At 54.9% G+C, this 19099-nt stretch overlaps 1 protein-coding gene across 1 annotated transcript; it reads right to left on the bottom strand.

Annotated features, from left to right (window-relative positions):
- Positions 1 to 3320: 3320 nt before the first annotated feature.
- HEYL (hes related family bHLH transcription factor with YRPW motif like) lies at positions 3321 to 12712 on the bottom strand. The gene is made up of 5 exons (XM_033003252.2): positions 12330 to 12712; positions 8541 to 8607; positions 7990 to 8073; positions 7432 to 7513; positions 3321 to 5967 (listed from the first exon to the last, which is right to left on the bottom strand). Exons 1-5 carry the CDS (start codon positions 12407 to 12409, stop codon positions 5300 to 5302), a joined length of 981 nt encoding a protein of 326 aa, XP_032859143.1. The 5' UTR covers positions 12410 to 12712; the 3' UTR covers positions 3321 to 5299.
- Between the last annotated feature and the right edge of the window lie 6387 nt (positions 12713 to 19099).

Genomic DNA, 19099 nt, shown 5'->3' with positions numbered 1-19099 from the left:
GGATGGCGGGCCAGATTTAGGGCAAAACAATCCTCTGTGGGCAGCTGGCAGAGACGCACTCACACCAACACCCCCAGAAGGGTGTTTTTGGGGTTGTTTTCCATCCCCATTCTCTGCGTGTGGATGTCTTACAGGGCAGGTCAGTCCCACCATGAAACACGAAGGCCCAGGGGAACCTTCTTGCAAGAGCGGGGCCATGGGGCTAGGACCAGGGCAAGGAGCAGGACGAGCAGAGGAATGCACCAGGAAAGTTAATAATTCCTCTGGGACAATTTTTCTTGCTGCTCCAAACTACGGTTTTGGAGATGTCACTGATGGTGAGATGAGGAGCAGCCGTAGCTGGAGCTGTTCCCACAGCCTCGTCCTCTTCAGAGCATAATTTTTCCTCAAATAAGTGCAAGTTCCTGTGACAGCCCCGGCGCTGTGCCAGCTCACATCATGGGCCACCCTGGAGCAGGACCAAGGGTCTTCAACATCTCCCTGTGGAAGCGAGCTGTCACTCCCTCTTCCCAGGGTAAGGGTTGAACAACTCTAACTGAAGAAGAAAGCCGCTGAAACAAGAGAGGGATTCACCCCCCTCCACTGGCCCACAGCTTCACTCTCACGAGATTCAGCTCCGGGGGACACCCGTAATTATCTGTTTCCAGCATCTTCAGCAGAGCGTGAGGACACAGCAGTGTGGGATTCAGTGATTCATCATTGACCTTCAGGCACCATGGATGTCCTGTTAAGGGGGACTAAGATAGCTTACAGAGGCTAGTAGCAGATCTGATGTGACTTTTCGATTCTACATTACACTGCCTTTAATTTGCTTTAAAAGTGGGATACAGTGTTATCATAAAAATGGGATATGATGCCTATCCCTTCACTACAGTTGAATGATCAAGAATAACAAAATTAAAGGTAACAATAGCAAAGTAAAATGTAATATTTTGCAATATTTTCAGTCCGGGTTATTTTCTAAAGACACAAATTATCCTCCTCCTGAGCTCATCATCTTCTTCCCAACAGCCAGCGGTGCTGGGAGGCAGCACTGGTACACACTGATGGGATCATACCCGGAGCCTGCTGCTGTTTCACGGCTCGGTCCTCTGCAGCCCAGCATCTCCTCAGTTGGGAAACCACCCAAGAGACAAGAGTCTTGCTGTGGAAGGAGTTCGGAGTGGCTCCCGCTCTGACAGCTAAAGTCAAAACACAGCAGAGCTTGAAGAACATGTTTCCACATAAAACGCCCTTTGGCTGCCAGCAGCCGCTGCGGCTACACAGAGAATGGCTTTTATTTGAAACATATTTATTGACATTTGTGTCCCCTCCCAGGGGACACCATGCAGACAGCTACAGTCCTGTGTCCTCCTTGGTCCTTTTCACTACCAACACAAACTGATGGGCTGAGGGTACCCTTTGCCCACGGGGGCCCAAAACTGCCCCACGGACCTCTCTACTCTTGGTTACCCTCAACAGATGAGTACAGCTGCTCCTGGTGACCAGCGGTGCCTGAGATCCTCCCAGTTTGCCCTCCCAAGACCTTCAGCAGTGCCTGGAGCAGAGGTTACATCTTTTAATGTCTTCATCACACCAGGCCATCCTCATCAGTGATGCTGGTGTGAGAACCATCACCCAGAGGCCTCCCGAGCTGCTCTGCTACCGTGTGTCTGAGTGGTATCTCAGTCGCTGATGGTCATCATGAAAGATCATCCATTTTTCAACACGAATGGCAAGTTTTCAACCAAACGCTGCCCCTGGTTTAAGATTTCTCCTCCTTAGCTTTGGGATTTTACCAGCAGAGGGCAGGCCAGGATTGCACCGCAAGCAGGAAGACACAGAAGAGCAGGACAGAGAGCATTTCACCCAGGGCAGGCAGTAGCAGAACTGAGACAAGCAACATTTTTCATGCATGGGAATTTGGGAGAGTAGGACTCGCTCCCTGGTAGAGCACCTGCTGCATAGCAAATCTCCCACAGCCTGGAAGTAGCCTCTCCAAGTAGCAGGCGAAGGCTTGTTCATCAGGACCTTGTTTTGCTCCAGCCTCACCGCTGTGGAAGCTGGAGAGGTATTTAACACCGTCACATGTCACCGAGCAACCCCAGCCGGACTGTGCTGAACGCAGCCCACGCGTTCCCATAGGCCTCTTCATTATGTTTTTTTGCCTGAAGAACAAGGATGAAGAGAGTGCGCGGAGAGTTCGGGGATTTCCCCTACAGGGCAGATCAAAAGTTGCCAGGATGTGTTAGTGGAGACATTTAGGATAAAGAAAACCCTGGGAAAAAAAATGAAGCTCCAGTCCCGGGCTACCGCTCTAATCACCATGTTGCTGTGGGGAGAAAACCCCACGGGCCTGAACCGATGCCCTCCCACCCGCTCCTGCTCCCGTTTGATCTGGAGAGATCAGGAAGTGGTGGGGTTTTTTTTGTTCACTGTCTCTGTTTTGTTTTACCACTGTAGCCCGCGGGGCTGGTTTGTATGCCTGCCTCCCATGGAGGGTAATTTGGTTCCTCTCTCTGGCCGAGGCCACACCAGAGCCCTGAGCTCCCATCGCTGCCTCCAGCCAGGTCAGGGCAGCCGAGGCACCAGTGGGACGACCCGTCATCAATAGCCCTATTATTGCTCTTGAAGTTTCTCTCCGCTTCCAGACGGATGCTGCGTTACTCCATCACAGCTGCAGTTGCTCCCTTCCAGCAATTCCCAACACAGCACTTAAGACAGGGATTTATGGGCGGTTTTGAAAGGCGTTTTGGAGTAAGAAAGAGTTATGGGAAAGGAAGTCAAATTCCCACCATTCCCCAGAAAATTCTCCCAGCATCTTTCACAAGAAGGATCATTTACTGGTCCTTTCCTCAAAACAGACACAAACTCTCAGCTGTGGCTCTTTGTTTAAGCCAAAGTCTTTTCCAACACCAAGATGCAGCAGGGGTTATTCTGGTCCTGCTTACAAAGGGTCAGGAGACCGAAGCGAGCCCTCGGCGTCTGGCTGCAAGGCTCTGCTGGACCTGATTTGTTCCCTGACATTTTTGTGGATGCTGGTAGCTAAATGAAATGATTTGTTCTCAAACCACAGATTATTGCCAATCTCAGGGCAAGTGTTGATGACTATCCAGCTGATTTTGGCTCACATAGTGGTTTGCAAAGTAAAAAGTCATGGTACCAGAGTTACCAAGAGCAGGAGCTACAAAACACCCAGCAGGGATGTTACCTTACAACCTACATCTTACCTTTTTTGAAGCTTTTCAGGAACAAAAGCTCACCTGGCACAAACCTAGGAGTCACCCAGACAGGCTGGATTAGCAGAATAGATTCACATCAACACTACATTTCACAACCAGGACGGGGGTTTGAAAGACTTTATTTGACACCTTTGCTGGATGTCACAGCTCGTGAATCTAACAGCTCTGCACGGTCTAAAGTGAGGCCGGGCTACTTGCTGTGAGCTCTAGCACGCCAACCAGCTGCAGGAACAACCAGAGTCTGCGAGAACCAACTCTGACTTTATTAAAAGGGAATATGTTGTTCCTGGCTGATTCTGGCACTTTAGGACAAGGGTGAGGAGAAGTAGCGGAGGCATTTCTGTGTGTTAAGTGTGGTGACTTTCATCAAAACAATGGTGAGGGACTCACTTTCAAAACAATAGCAGATACATACATTGACATGCACATGGCAGATACAATCTGTCGGAACGCAAAAACACCAGCTCATCCACACAGTCTAACCGGCTGCGCGTTTGACCTGAGGCATGGGGAGAGCCTCTCCCGTTCAAAAGAGATCTTCCCCCTCTTTTTTACCTTTCTTTCCACTGACCTTTCCACACTTTTCTCTCTTTTCGTGTCACAGTGCTGTAGAGGTGGGCGAGACGTCTTGGGGTGGGCATGCAACTGGGTCCAGGCTATTCTGCACGTGTATCCCAGCAAGTCAAGGCACAGATGCAGGGAGCAGGGGCTGTTCAGATGAAGGGGAGCACTGGGGGACCCTGCTCTGGCCACCCTGGGAGTTAGGGACATGTCACAGGAGCAGGGTGGCTTGAGAGCTTCAAGTTTCTGTTCCTTTCTGCCCAAAGAAGAGAGGAGGGGAGGACAGCTGGAGGAGCAGAGGCATATCTGCTGTGTCAGTTATCTAGGGGCATGCAGGCCAAGGCAGAAAAAGCTCTTGGGAATGAGGACAAGTGCAGACCCAGAGCTTGTCAAGGTCTGCAGTGAAACCTCAGTGGGTTTTAGTCCCAGCCCAGGGAGAGGGATGAGCAATGCAAGACCAAAACATGGTGCTGAAGAAAGAAAACAGAGACATTGTGGGAAGAGAGGGTGAGTGACGCAGGGCTGAGAGAACGACGGAGGCACTTCAAATGCAGGCTGGTCCGACCCATTCCCCACCTTTGCAGTCATGGCTGTTCAGCAGGGGATAGAGGAGAGATGGCTCCAGCGGGGAGACTGGCAGAGGGAAAGGCCTTCTCTTCTCACTTTGGCCATCAGAGTCTTCCCCTCCGTGACAGACGTCCCTTTGAAATCCTCTGTCTCGCCTCTTCGCACCTCGGTGCGGAGAAAGGGCTGCGGGAGCCTCCCTCCGCCCAGGCGGCCTGGCCAGCTGCTCCTGCAGGGTTTGTGCAGGGACCCAGCACAGGCCCTGCAGACACGGCGCTATTTCAGCTCGGCTGTGGGAACGAGCTCTGTTAAACTGTTGCCTCACTCCACCTTAAGGGCACATAAGTGGGAAAAGCTGGTAATGCGGCAAGGAAAGCACGGGGATTAGCAGGCAGGCAGTTCACTAAGGGAGCTTGGGGGAGCTCTAGCCTGCCTCGTAGGGTGCCAGCAGTGCTGGGGAGGGGGGTGAGCTGCGTCAGTCCTACCACACCAAAATTAGGTGCTGCAGCTGGGGGACACATCGCAGGGAATCAGCATGAGCAAGTCTCTGTCTGGCAGCTTTGAGTCCCCAAGGAAATAAGACAGTATTTCAAGGCTGGCTGTTTTCCAAAGGAGAGCGAAGCTGGGCTCTGCAGAGGGGTTTGCTGGAGGAGGAACAGGGTTGGGATCTGCGTGTGCCTCCTCCCTCATAGCTGGAAGGGTCTGGAGTATAGCCACGTGCAGACAAGTGCATCAAATTGGATGTGATTTACGTTTGCAGGTGTCACGAGGGAGAGGCCATGTGATGGTGAAGCAAGGAAGGCGTGCGAGGAGGGAGGGAAGAGTAAAGAGAATTTTCTTTATGGATCCTTGGCTTCTGCAAAGCAGGAAAGATGCCTTTTCAGCTGAGTTTGTTCTTAGGTCTGTGGGCAATGGGTGCTGAAGAATTCCTGTTTCCGAAGGGGAAGGGAGGGTCAGAAAGCCCCTATTTCAGTTGCCCAGGAGCGGCAGATCCTGGATGTCCCAACCCTGATCCCGGGTCCCTGCGCAGCAGCGCCCAAGGCAGGAGGCACCGTGTAAGCTGGTGGAACAGGGATGCCGGTGGAAGCTGGTGAGAAGAGGAACGTCGCGATTTGGCTGCTCTTGGACGAGCCCTCTCTCAATACGCCCGCTGGCGACGGCATCCTGGGCACGGCTGCTACGGCCGCGGACGAGCCTGCGCCTCGGGCCCTCCGGCTGGAAGAGGCCATCCTACTGGCCAGGAAGCTTCGGCGGGACGGCAGCATGTCGCTGGGGACACGGCGAAGTGGGGCTGGCCTCACAGCCGGGCTTGGGTAAGCCAGGGAAGATGCAGTCAAAACAACTGGAGCGGGAGCAGCCTCCCTCCTGGGGATTTGCACGGGGCCAGCAGCGCTGTGGAGGAAGGACCACGGCCACGTCTGGATGGGCAGGAGGGAAGTGGCCACTGGCGAAGGCTCCATTTCTGCCACATAATTATTCAGGTGGGAGAGGAGTCGCAGCCGGATGGGGTCGGCGGCATTTTGGCCCTCGAGGATGCCCAGGTACCTGACAACTTCAGTGAGACATTCGCGGAAGCCGATACTCCTGTAATCCACAGCCAGAGCTCGAGCATCTAAGAAGCCTGTAGGGAGAGAACACGTGTGACGGTAAGTCCATGCAGAGCTCAGGAATGTGCTTTGATTTCACTACCCTCTCTAATGCGCAGTGTATTTCACTTGAGGCACTTTGCTGCTGTGTGATATTACTGAAGCAGATAGCCAAGTGGGTGTCCGAAAGGACTGGACGTTTGCGTGCATGAGAATAGCATCTGCGGTTATCTCATCGGGATAAAACTGCCAGGGTCATGAAGCCTCTTACTCCAGCATGTGAGACAAGTAAGAGGTTTCATTAACTGTGCTCAGGAAGGAAGAAATTTTTCCTATTGGACTCTACCAGTTATCGCTGCTGGAGACATTACTGTGGACTAGGTGGGCAGGGGGTCCCTCTCTGCAAACGGGCCATCCCTGGTCTTGCAGAACCGTGGGACACTGTGTCTCCTCAGTGCACAGTTTAGCACATTTTTCCGCTGCCTGGGTCCCAATCTTTGTACCTCATTTAAACAGATGTCCAGCTGAAGGACACAGGGCAGTGGCAGAACCAAAATTGCTGGGCCAAGAAAGCTCAAAGCCACAGACATCAACAAGATAAAATGCAAGCGACGGCTGATTTTTAGGCTTCTGCTCCCTACTTGCAGCTTCATGAGACGATAAGCAATAAAGCAGAGAATGTCACAGCACAGTGAAGCGCTGGACCACTTTGCTTGACAGGGTCTCTCGTGACAATACAGCCCTTTGTTGCAGTGCAGTCAAACTGAATATCTAAACAAATGTTCCAGACCAAGTTACAGCTCTGAACCAAAGCCTGGATGCCAGCAATGTCCCCAGCAAGCCAAAAATGGGTGGTAAGCAAGCCAGAGGCTTCTTTACTGGAGCCGTAATCTCCATCCTGTTAACTGGAACAGGACAGAGGGTCTGTACTGAGGTCTCAGTACAAATAAGACCTTTGTTGAATTTTGCACAGGGCTCCCTCTCTCTTCTTATAACAACCAAGAGACACAAAAAAAAAGAACAGAAAGGGAAAAAAGCCTTGTTTATTTGCAGAGTCCCCATGCAGAATTCAGCCTCTGCAGGAAATGTATCCCAGGGAGGAGGTAAAGAGTTTAATACTGTTTTTCTGGAAGCAGGCTCCATTTCTGAGCAGGACTAAGCACGTCTCTGGCTGGGCAGCTTTTAGCAGGGTGTGTGACAGTGACAGTGGTGCCATCCCTGCGGGTCTGTGGGACTTGCCATCCCACATACCCCAATCTGACAAATGGGATGCATGGGATGCTGACCCATATGAGAAACAACAGGGCGGGAAAGATCCATCTGCCCTCCCTTAAAAAATATTTCCCTTGGGAAGCAGGCAGAGCAGCGTTCGTTTTGGTGCTGGCTGGTGTCAGCAAGGCACACCAGCACCAAGATACTTGCTGCTGAGGCCAATGGGGAATTTTCCTTCCAGATTTCCATCTTCACCTCACCCATATGCTTATAAGAGCAGTTCTTACCCGTTCCTCCAGTGGCATGAAGCATTTTTAAGTGATCTACTGTCATCTGTAGAATTTCTGCCTTCTCCAGCTTGGAAGACCCCTGTGTATTGGGAGCAAGAAAAAACGAATGATTCATCATTTTATGGTCTATGGCTTTATGCCTCTCAGGAGCTGGGTTTTGCCCAATGAACTCCTCCCCAAAACTTTCCCGAGGCCCAGGAGTGCTCAGATTGGAGCGAGACATCCATCCAGGGCACTGGCTCTGGTTTTTACATCAAGTGAATAGAAAATGGAGCTCCTTCCCAAGATCCCCTGATGAAAAGTGAAAATCCCCGTTTCTGTGCATCTTCATATCTGCAAAACACTTTCTGGATTGAATTTATCCTCCCCAGGGCTCCTGAATATTTGTCAATATTGTTTTACCACCCAGTTTCACCACCTACTTACTCCCTGAAGTGATGATGATAAGAAAGACATAGCATTGCTCCAGACTTTCTCATTCTGAGGGCTCTACCCTTAACGCTGCCGCAACGCAGCCCGCGCAGGAGGATGGGTGGGTATCAGGGACACACACACCTGCTTCTCGAAGGCGGTGGGCACGAGGCGCCGCAGTTCAGAGAGGCTGCTGTTGATACGGTCACGGCGCCGCTTCTCAATGATCTGTGGGAGATTTCCAAGTGGAGAGGAGAAACCACGGTCATTTACGACCAGAGCTCACGGGTTTAAAGCCCTCATTAACAGCTATGGCAGGTTGAGAGAGGCGCTTTGAACAGGGCCATATAAATAAATGTTTTGGGTGCAGAAGCTGAGCAAAGAAACATTAACTGACTGGTGTGATAACCCCAGGTGAAATCGCTCTCCTCCACCCCTGTCCCCACCCCTTTCTGCCACATTTGAGGCCAAACCTCTGCAAAAAATATCCACTTGGCTGTAGGGAGAGTTCTGCAGGAGATGGAGCAGGGAACAGTGTAAAGTCGATTTTGCACTGTGTCTCCACAGTAGGGACGTGCCAACAGCACCCCACCACGCACAGGGGGGTGACGGGGAGACCTGGCACACAGCCGGGACCAGCCTGACCCCCGGGGAGACACAGCAAAGCCACCCCAGTCCAGGGAAATGAGACTCACCCCTCTCCTCTTCTTTCTGGCTTGTATCTGAGATGTCGTAGTGGGAGACACAGACCTGGAAACGTGGCTGGAAAGGAAGAAGAGGGAATCATTTCTTGTGCTAGCTGGGGAGAAACCTCCACTGCACATATGCTTTACACACGTTTGCCATCTGCAGTTTCCCCTCTCTGAATAATGTCTTCTGTGGTTCCCATCTCATTTCTACCCACAACACAGAGCTCAGGAATTGGGGATGGGGAGCCAAGCGGAGACTCGAATCCCACTCTCTCCCCTCCAAAAGTCTCCCACCAGCCTGGGACAGATTTCTGCACCAAACTGTCCATCCGCTACCAGGCACACGTCTTCAATCTCAGCCCATGCTGGCATCTCCATGGGGCTGGAAAAGCAGTGATCTGAGCTCGGGAGTCGTGGTCTTTTTTTTTTTTTTTTTTTTCCCTCCATGTGCAAACCTTCCGGCTCTCGTGTCTGAGCCTGCCCCGTCTGCAGGGCTTTGCATCTCGGAGCTGCGGGAGCACGAGCACGTATCTGAGCTCCCACCCAGGGCGGCAGCAAAGGGCTGGCTGCTCCTCAGGGTGAGGCTAACGGCAGCGTTGATGTGGTTTCTGAGGGCTTCCTGCAGAGTCGCTTCACAAACCACAATTTTTGGGGTGGGCTGCTATATTCTGAATGCACGGACACCCCGAAACCAGAGAGGGGCCAGGACCTGGGCAGGGGGAACGCCCGGCAAGAGGTGACGGAGCGGGGACCCTGCCTGCTGGCCGGCAGCCCTGGGGACCAGCTCTGCTTGAGGGATGAGGGATACGGGGGGGACCAGCTAAGGAGAAGGGCCCCACAAACCATCCTGTGCCTGGTGGGCAGGAGTGAGGCTAAAGACACCAAAGGTCAGCCCTAGACACGCACGGGGAGGCAAAGTTCAACCCTTAGGTCCCCACGGAGCTGAAGTCTCCATAACGATGGATAACCGGCCGTGGGAAACTCCTCGGAGCAAAACCCCTCGGCTCGGGGGGAGGCTGGCTGAGCCACCTTCCACCTTCCCCAAGCAGGGTTTCTCCCTCCAGAAAGCGGGATTAGCTCGGGGCTGTTTCTGCGCCTTACGAAACTCGGTGCAGCGATGTTAACACGCAGGCGAGACGGCCGTCTGCAACCCGGGCCAGCCCAGCGCTCCGGAGGGACTCGGCGACCGCGTAAGACATACAAATCTGGAAAGGGGCATTTGGGTTCACCCCGTCAAATCAAAATATTTTTCAGTTTGATGAAGCATTTTAATAGCAGTCTATTAAAGATGTTTCTGCAGAGACAGTGCTGTCTGCACAGCAAGCCAAAAACTAGACCAAACTCAGCCCATTAAAAATACATTTTGTTAGGCCCAAGTGAGGTGCTTTCAGAAGTGGTTTTACACAATCAGACAAAATAACACATTCTTCTACTGACTGCTCCACTCATCTCCATACAAGTACCCTATTTGAATGTCTGCTGGGTGGGCTTTCTTTGGGCATAGGTGCTGCCTGGCTTCGCAAGTACAAACACGCGTTGCCAGTATACATAAATGCACATATGATGAGCACGTATGATGTGAAAAGGGGCTCTGCGTGGACGCCGGGGTGTTACACGTGCAGGGGGCCGGTACTGAATTCGCCTGGCAGCGCAGGAATGTGGAGTACACACTCAAGGAGTCTGTAACAGTGAATTTTGAAACTCTCTTTGCCGAGCTGTCTGAGCGTGTTGCTGTTTGCGAGCTACAGTTCCAGATGTGGATATAAAGACCTAGCTTACTGCAAAATACATTAAAAAAATATATTTGACAGATTTGAACCACATAAAAGATACCGTAACTATATTCTCTGATGATTAAAATTTCTGCGTTGCTCTTTGCTCAATTTTATGATTTACAGCATAACTTTGGCTGTTTATTCAAAACAAAAAGAAAAAAAAAAAAAAAAAACCAAATCACCCCAAAACCAAGCTGTGTCTTGCACTTCTGCAGTGACCCCACAGTCTAAACTTGCTGCACGCACTGAACCAAGCTTCACACCCGGCGTGACTCATCCCCGCTCTACAGGGGAACTGGTTTGCCCAAACCACTCGACCAGTGGGTAATGGGCTGGGAACCCCGGCCAGACAGCCCGACTGCCTCCCTCTGCCCTAAGCGCTCCACCCCGCGCCCCACCTGGAAGAGTTTCCTTTTGCCCGATCCGCCAGCGTCCCGTGCAGGACCACCTTCCTTGGGGTGTGAGCTCACCACGGCAGGAACAGCTCTTTTGGCCATGTGTGTGCGTGCCATGAGCAACAATACACAAGTATACAAATACCACCAGATCTGCCTGGTTCTACGACTGGCTTGAGAAGACAAACATATTAGCAGCACCAGAGAGAGATCAAAAATTCATCGTTACTGTTCACTGAAATAAAGTATTATGACAATTCCTCTATTTCATCCATCAGGGTACTATAGACTCAGTGTGCTGCACTGATGTTGAAGAGGTGGGATATATTTCATGTGCAGGAGGAAGGCAGTTTAAATACTGATGCACTTGGAAAGTGCATAAGGTGGTCAGTGAATTTGTGCGGGACATTACGTGTCGGACATGCCCGACTGCTGTGACCGTATCAGTGAGAAGAAAACTCATGAACTCAGTCCCACGAGACGGGAGCTTGGCACCAGCCAGGGCAACTTCGCTCGGGATACCAAGCAGGAAAAGGGAATGAACTCATCTGGGGCCTCGCTGGATGCAGAGGGAGGGGGATGCTTGGCTACTGAAACAAGAGTTCAAAAGCTGATGATTTTTGGATGAGAACAACTAACAGAGCCCTTCCTTCATCCCCAGCGCCGTCTGCACGCCCAGAGCCCAGGCGCACCCGCCAAGGGCCAACACAGCATGGGACCCCCGGCTGCGAGCGGCGGCGGGGGATGCCCTGTGCCAGCAGCGCCGAAACCCAGGGGAGCGCAGCGAAGCCCTGGGGAACCACGCAGAGGTCCCGTCCTCGCTGTTCCCTCACTGTTTCACCAAGCAGCAAAGCTCCAGAGCTGACCCTGCAGCTCAGCAGCGATGGGATGGAGCCTGCGAAGTGAGATACTGAAAGCAGGGCAGCCTTCGCTGCCCGGAGTGCGCGGGCTCGCTCTTTAATAAAGATCAAAGCCCCAGCTGGTGCATTACAAATGCATCTAGCAGAGCTGAAGCGTTTCTCACGCAAAACCTCCTCGTTTCTTCCATGTTCCCCGGGAGCCCCTTGGATGGCCGGGGCTGCAGCGGCATCCAGGCAGCTGCCGGGTGCCTTTGCTCTCGGGGGGACTGCCCCATCTCGGGGTGCAGAGACCTGCGAGCAAGCGGGCTCCCGCTAACGCAGATCAGAGCTGCCCTCCTCCCCACCTGGCAGGAGAAGGCAATTGCGCTGGCTTTCGTGAGGCATTTTCTTGAATGCAATCAGCTCCTAACACTTGTACTACGACTTGGGTTTCCTGGCTGGGTCAGTCCCAACGCCCAGCACACTTGCCCATTGGGGTGATCCAGCCTGCCCCCCCCGCTCCCCGCCTCCCGTCCTCGCCCAAGGCAGGACCAGCCCAGCCCGAAGGGGTTAAGCGAAGGTGCCAGGCGACTCCCGGCGAGTCGGTGGCGGAGCCCGGTGCTCTGCCCCGGCAAGCCCCGCACCCGGGAGCTGCTGCAAGCGCCGGGGCAGAGCGAGAGCCGCGCCCGGTGCCGGGGACCCCCGCAGGACGCCCAGCTGCCCAAAAACCCCCAAACCCGCCTTGGCCGAGGGACGGACCCCGTCCCCCCCAGCGTGGGAGCTCACCTGTACTCCTCCTCCCGACCCACGTCGATGGTGCCGTCTGACTCCGTGTCGGACGAGCTCTCCTCGCACAACCGCTTCATCCTCGCAGGCGGCACCGGGGCGGCCGCGGGGCGCTGGGGGAAGAGGCCGGTGGGCTCGACGCGGCTGCCCCACGCGTGGCCCCGGAGATCCCCGCCGTCCTTCCCCGCCGGCCTCGGGGAAGTGCTTGTCGCTGCCCGGGCTGCGCGGAGGAGCTGGCCCCAGTGCGTGCCTGCCTCGCCCGGCTCCTCCCCTGCCCGCACTCTGCCTTTCACACCCCCGGCTTTTCCCTCGCTCTCCTCCCAGCACGTCCCCAACCTCCCCGGTTAATGGGTTAATGAGACATCTCCCGGGAGTGACGGATTACGCGGCCGCGCCGGCGCTCCCAGGTTCCCAGGGCCCCCCCTCCGCCTCCTCCCGCTCGCTGGTCGAAATCCCAAGTCTTCCTGTAAAAGGAACAGTCTGTGTGAACCGTCTCATGTCCCCCCCTTCTGCCCACGGCCCCCCTTCCACCCGCTGCACATTGGCCTCAGCCCCAGTTTAAAGGGACCAGTGACCTCACTGGCAACAGAAAACCGTGGGAAAGAGATGGGACTGATAAAGCCTTGAGTTGTTTCAGGGAAAAATCAACATCCAGCCCCACACGCACACACATGTCTGCCCGGCTCTGCGCGGCGCAGGCACTTTTGGAGACTTATGATTCAGATGGAAACCAGCTTATTCGAAGCGCGGTGCTGTTTGAGGACGCCGCTCAAAGGGCCCTCGCCTGGGATTAATCAGTGGCCACGGCCGAGGGCCGGGACGGCAGCGGTGGCACCGCGCTCTGAGGCGTCGGGATGGGTTCGGCACCCCGGCGCTGTGCCGCAGAGGTCCCGCCGGGAGCTCGGTCCCCTGCCACGCTCCCACAGCCTCGGAGAGTCTTCAAGCGCCAGCTCAGGGCACTGCCAGGGCGTTTGAGACCTACCCTGTAAAACAAGCTGACCCAAGCCCAACTTTAGGTTTTATGACGCTAGGATGAATTGCTCTTTTCTTGTCTCATTCCATAATGCTGGAAACTTTGACCTGCAGCCTGGCATCTAGAGAGCATCTCGCTTTCCCTAAGCTTGCGGGAAGGAGGTAGGAGTCTGTTTTTCAGAGCCCTGCACTGCTCAAATCCCCCAAGGCAGCAAAAAACGTGTGCGTGTGGGAGAGAGAGAGAGGGGAGGAGGGAGAGAGCTGAAGTGGAGGTTCACAGTACAAAAATAATGCCTTTTATTTTGAAAAAAATAATCAGCGCTGAGATCTGGCAACACGTGGGTTTCCCAAAGCCTTTTGCAAAGACCGTGGCAGCGATAACAGCCCGTCGCCGCTCGGGCCAGCCGAGCCACCCCGCCGCCCGTGCACGGAGGCGCCCAGCCGCGTGGTCGGGCGCTCCCTATCTGCCTCCGCCATCTCCGCCAGCTCACCCGCGCTGCACCCGCCAACCCCGGGGGCGCCTGCAATCCCCCAGCACCCTGCAAGCGGCTCCCGTAACACCCAAACGCCAGCCACCGCCTGCCCTTCACCCCCGCCTGCCCCAGCCCGGCGCACGGGGGCTGAGCAGGGCACGGCCCCCAGCACCCGCTGTTGAGACTGAGCCACGCCGTCCTCCCTCCCCAGAGCAAAACAACAGAGACCTGAGCCCGCGTTGGAGTGGAAAGCTGGTGTTTCAGAAGTGTTTGTAAACACCCCCAAAAATGAGAATAAAACATTCGCTTTAGGTTACAGCACTTTGCTTCTATAATTTTGATGCTTTGTTTTCTTTTTCACTCTAAAAAGTGGTCAAGAAACTGAGCTGTTGTTAGCTTACATTTCAAAATGAAACGCTACTTTGAACCAGCAGAATTAGAAATGTGTTATTTTAGCCATTTTGAGACCCACTCCTCCTCCCTTTCCAAAGTGATTTCAGTTAAAAATACATACATCTCCAAACTAAACTTCCCATAAACATGTGTTTTTGAGAGATTAATACTCTTTCCACTGATAAAACTATTTAAATAGGACCCAGAGATTGGTTATTTCAGGCTCTTGCTCATATCACAATGAGCCTGAACCAAGCGGAGCCCAGACCTGCCACAGAGGAACACTTTTCTTCTCCATTAGAAAGGAATTCACTGTCCAGGCTCCATCTTTTCTGGGCCTTGTCTAAGCATCATTATCTGGGTTCAATTGAAGTGTAATTGGCAACATGTTTTTCTAGGATTACACTTCATTATGAACAGAGCAGGGGCCCCAAAACCCACTTCTCCTGTAATTGGATCCGTTTTCCAGCCTGTGCTCCCGGAGAGTCATTTATAATCGCCCCCAGCGAGCCCTGGGGGATTGCGAGGGCCATCCGAACCACCCCAGGATTAGCTGAGACCCCTGGCAGGTCGGTTCAAGGGAGACGACAGGGAAGGATTAAATGGGTTTAGCCGGGTGCGAGGGAAGCCAGGTTTCAGTAAGTATCGCCCGCATCTCGTGGGAGAGAGCGGGTAGACCTACCCTGCTGCGGAGAAGGGGCGATGCCGGGGAAGGGGAGACGGGGTCTAAGTGCAGAAATGGGGTTTCTGCCGCCTGCTTGTCTCTCACCGAGCGTCCGTGCAAGCCGTTCCCACGGTACGCTTCCTGGCGGTGGCAAAGCCTGGCCCCGAGCGCAGAGCCACAAGCAGTGGGTGACCAACCTCTTCCCAGAGCTGATCTGCTCTTCCCCAGAGAGCTACGGGCTTTGCCACAGCCAAGCCAGGGAATTATTAGAGGAAATCTCTCCCCAAGCCCTGAGTTACCAACCCTGACCCAGCGTTCAGGGCTGGTTCCTCTCCTGCACGATCTCTGGGAGCTCAGCAAGCATCGCTGCGGTGCCCGGCCCAGGCCCCGGGACCCCTGTGAGACCCTCTGGGACTCGGGAGGCTGGCGAAGAGTCGTCCCCCGCTACGCCTGGCTGTGCTTTTACGTGGTGGGAGCTGTTTCCAGAGGATGGTGTCACGAGGACGGGGCTAAGCCATCCATCACACCCAGCACTAATTGGCTACCCTGTTTCGGGGGCCAAGGAGTAAGCAAGCTGCAAAGATTGATGTCCCTTCTCCGCAGCAGGAAAAACTCTCCGGGCCAAGGCTGAGGGTGGATCGCTGCCAGGGACCTGGGCTTGCCCAGGTTTGTCTGTGCCAGCTCGCTCCTGGGGGTGAAGGGCTCCAGCCCGAGGTTCCCTGGGGGGGGTGACAGTCAGCCCAGCCACCAGTGCCCCTCCCGTACTGGGACCAGGGCCACTCCCTCCCCTCCCTCCTGCTCAGCTCTGGGAAATGTCCCCGGAGAGCGGCCAGCTGTGAAAAGCTGCAGCAGCTGGAATGTGGGAGGGAGGGCAACACTTCTGGAAAGCCCGAAGAGAGCAGGGACGTATCTGTTACCTCCCAGTGAACTGACACCTCTGATTTAACCCCGTGCATGCCTGGAATGCCCTGTCCGCACGTCTTCAGTCAACATCACCTCCTAACCTCAGGTCCCACCACTGGCTGCCAGACCCACAGCTGTAATTTCAAAAGCAGAGGCCTCACAGGGATGCTGGACGGGATTCCTGGCTGCAGCGCTGTGGACAGGCTGTCTTGTTCTGTGGCTAAGGAGAGGGATTCATCACAAACGGGAGAATCAGGCAGGGCTTTCGGGAGGTGATTTGGGATGAAAGCATGTAGGTAGGAATACGATATCACCTCCATGTTTTGTCAGATCTGGAGCGTGGCCAGGAGAGGATTGTTTGCTGTGGCTCGGCTCCAAGCCAGAGGCACTACAATTGTTAACTCCCCTCCACTTCCCCGGCCCACGCAATTCAGAGCCGGCCCAGCCGACTGCTAGGGGCAGTCCAGGGGAGGGAAAAACAACATTTTCCCACAAACCCGTGGCCTCACCCTTCCCCAGGCAGGGACAGGGCCGATCCTGTATCTGCTCGGGGCCTGACTGAAACTCGGCGCTACCTTCGCCGCGCTGGCACGGCCGGCTGTGTCCTCACGCCTATTGCCCCGCGGCGGGTCTGCGCCCAGCCCTGCCGCCGTGGCCAGGAATGCGGCTTGGCTTGGGCGGCCGCGCAAACCCCGTGGGATGGGGCACCATGAGGCTGCACCTGCCACGGCCGGGGCACCGCGGAGGTGCTGCTGCTTCTGCGAGAGATCCCGCCCCCCTCGAATGGTGCTTGTCCCCCTGAGCTCATGCCGGGGGCACGGCTGGGACCCGCAGCCATGGACACCGGGTCTGTCACCGCGTCCCGAGGTCAGCGGGGCTGGAGGATGACCAGGGACAGGATCACCTTCCTGCTCCGGAATCGGCAGTGCAGCCCGACGGTTAGCGTCAGATGACGCCAGCGTTTTAGTCCTGACTGCCCTTGATATGCCTCAGTTTCCCCACCCATAATAGTTAATGCACTGGGCACTCACTTTACAGAGAAGCAGCGATGAGTGATAATTAATATTGCACCAGCCCCGCTGACAGCCGGGGCTACTGGCTCCTCCAGGAGCCCAAACCGAGGTCAGGGCTCCCCTGTGGCTACACAGGGAAGGACCAGAAACTTGTGGGTGGACACAGGTCTGCTCCTCTCTCGTGTTTCGGACCTGGAGAGGGCGATGAGGCCAAGGCGAGCTGCTGTGGTTCAGGATGGTCTGCGCGAACGCTGCGGCCCCCCATGCCGCGGTGGGCTCCTTGGCTCCCGGCTGTCAGGGCCAGGCTGAGCTGACCCCAGCCCTGCTCCTGTCTCTGGGCGCTGGAAGGACGCGGATGGCCTTAAGGCAGCACCCGTGCTAAAGCAAGAGATGCTGAGATGGGAAAATCCATCGCTGGTGAAGCTCGGCCCTGGCCTTCCCCTGGGGCCAGTCCCCAGGGCTCCGGGGAACACAATGCCTTTGTTTTCGACTTGGCCTGCACAAGGAGCCCTTCCCTCGCTCAGCCCCAAAACACCAACCCTTCAAAAGGCCTGTTCTCCCCCTCCCCTTCCCCCAGCAATGCTAATGTGCCAGGCCTCTTCTCATGAACCCTGGGAGAGATCAGGCTGGTAGACAGTTTCACCACTTGTTAAATGTGTGTTTAGCGATCTTGTGAGTAGACAAGAACAAATACAAACAAGCCAGGCTGGAGAGCCCCTGCCCCTCCGCCCTGCCTGGAACGCACCAGCCCCAAAGCCTTTCTTCTCTAACCACTTCAAACTTTCATTTCTTCTGAAGCCACAACAAGGCACACTTTGTAAAGCAAATGAGTAAACAGCAACTTTCAGCTTAAAAGGAAAACAAGGGGGAGGGACTGTTTTTAATTACTGGATTTTAAAAAGGGCTTTATTCGGTTAATTGCTTTCTGTTGTAAAATGTTCTTCTGCGCACAGCCCTGGTTCTAGTTGCATTGCTGCTGGCCAGATGGCATTGCAGAGGTAATGACAGCATGTGCTGCTTGGGTACACAAGTGCCTTTAACTCACAGACATCCCCCCCAGCCCTCCCAGCCTCATGGAAATGACACGAGGCACCAAGTTTTGCTCAGACATGACCAGTGGTTTGGCATGTCCAACTCACATCACTTCCAAAGGACCGGAGGAAGAGCAATCGGCACGCACAGAAAAGCCTCTGCAGCATTTCAAGTCGAGTTCCCAAAAGGGCTAATTGCTGTTGATTGTCTTGGCTGCAGCGTGTTACCTTCCTAGTCTGGGGTAATAACCGATGTTCGTGCGAGGTGCTGTGCTCAGCTTGGTCCTACTCGACGGGGCGCCTGTCTGCTCGAACCGGGGAGAATGACAGTGCTGCAAAGTCTGGCACAGCAGCCAGCGTGCGTGTAGGCATGTGAACATATACGTGTGCATGTGGCTTGGTGCAGCAAGGCGAAACGGATTCCAACTGTATCCCTGATGATCACAACCAGCTTGGAAGATACCCCGAGTCCCTGTGGAGACAGAAGGATTAAAAATAGAGCGCCAGCTAAGAGGTGCACAAAAGGACTTTTTGCAGAAACGCCACCGGCGCAGAGCTGTGAAGTTGTCGCTGTGCTGGGGACAGATGGCACGGGGAAGGGATGGGGAGAGGAGGCAGCGGGAGGCTCTTCTCCAATTGGATCGACTTCAGGAGGGGAAGAGTGAGGAAAGGAAATGGAGCAGGAATGGCCTTGGGCTCCCAAAGTGTGGAGCTGCCAGGGAGCCCCTGAAAGCCCTGTGGCTCCTTGCTGCTGCCTGGGCGCTGCTGGGGTTTCCACGAGGCCTCGGTGAGTGGGTACCTTGTGGGTGGCTCCGAGTCAGTGCAGGGGAAGATGGAGGCAGGCTTGTTACCAAACATGGAGCTCGCAGGAGTGCACGCTCTCTCCTCCCTTGCCAGCCTAGAAAATACCATGAGGGCGTGCGGCATGTGTGTGGGGCAATAGGGACAAGGAGGCTCCTGGTCCTCATTCGGTGGGGATGGGGATCACCCCTTGCCCCTCCACACACCAGCCGGCGTCTGCTGGCTCAGTCAAGACAAGCTTCAAGCACAGAGGAGGGCAAAGTGAAGGTCCAAAGGGCTTCCAAAGCCACCAACCCTCAGCCACAGAGGCTCCAGGTTCAGGGATCGCGCAGAGTTCAGGGCAGAGGCTGAACCTGCAGCGATCGGGCTGGCCGGGGGGGGGGAAGCCGCTGCGCCGCCATTCCCTGCAGCACTGCAAGCTCGTGGCTTTCCCCCGGTGCATGCCTTCTCCCCGCTTAGTGTCCCCCCCAACCCACACTGGTGCTTTCCCTGCGGCCGCTTTGAACAGGCAATCTCCTTT

The sequence above is a fragment of the Tyto alba genome, unplaced genomic scaffold, assembly GCF_018691265.1.
Source record: "Tyto alba isolate M040663 unplaced genomic scaffold, T.alba_DEE_v4.0 Super-Scaffold_20, whole genome shotgun sequence".
In the NCBI taxonomy this organism is placed as follows: domain Eukaryota; kingdom Metazoa; phylum Chordata; class Aves; order Strigiformes; family Tytonidae; genus Tyto; species Tyto alba.
Note: the sequence above shows the minus strand (reverse complement) of the source record. Positions and strands in the feature narration are given on the sequence as shown.

Coding starts and splice junctions, on each gene's coding strand:
- HEYL (XM_033003252.2), bottom strand. CDS start 12,409: ATGAAGCGGTTGTGCGAGGAGAGCTCGTCCGACACGGAGTCAGACGGC. Junction 8,608..12,329: donor GGTCGGGAGGAGGAGTACAG/GTGAGCTCCCAC, acceptor CTTCCTTTCCAG/CCACGTTTCCAGGTCTGTGT. Junction 7,514..7,989: donor CCACCGCCTTCGAGAAGCAG/GTGTGTGTGTCC, acceptor CCCAATACACAG/GGGTCTTCCAAGCTGGAGAA.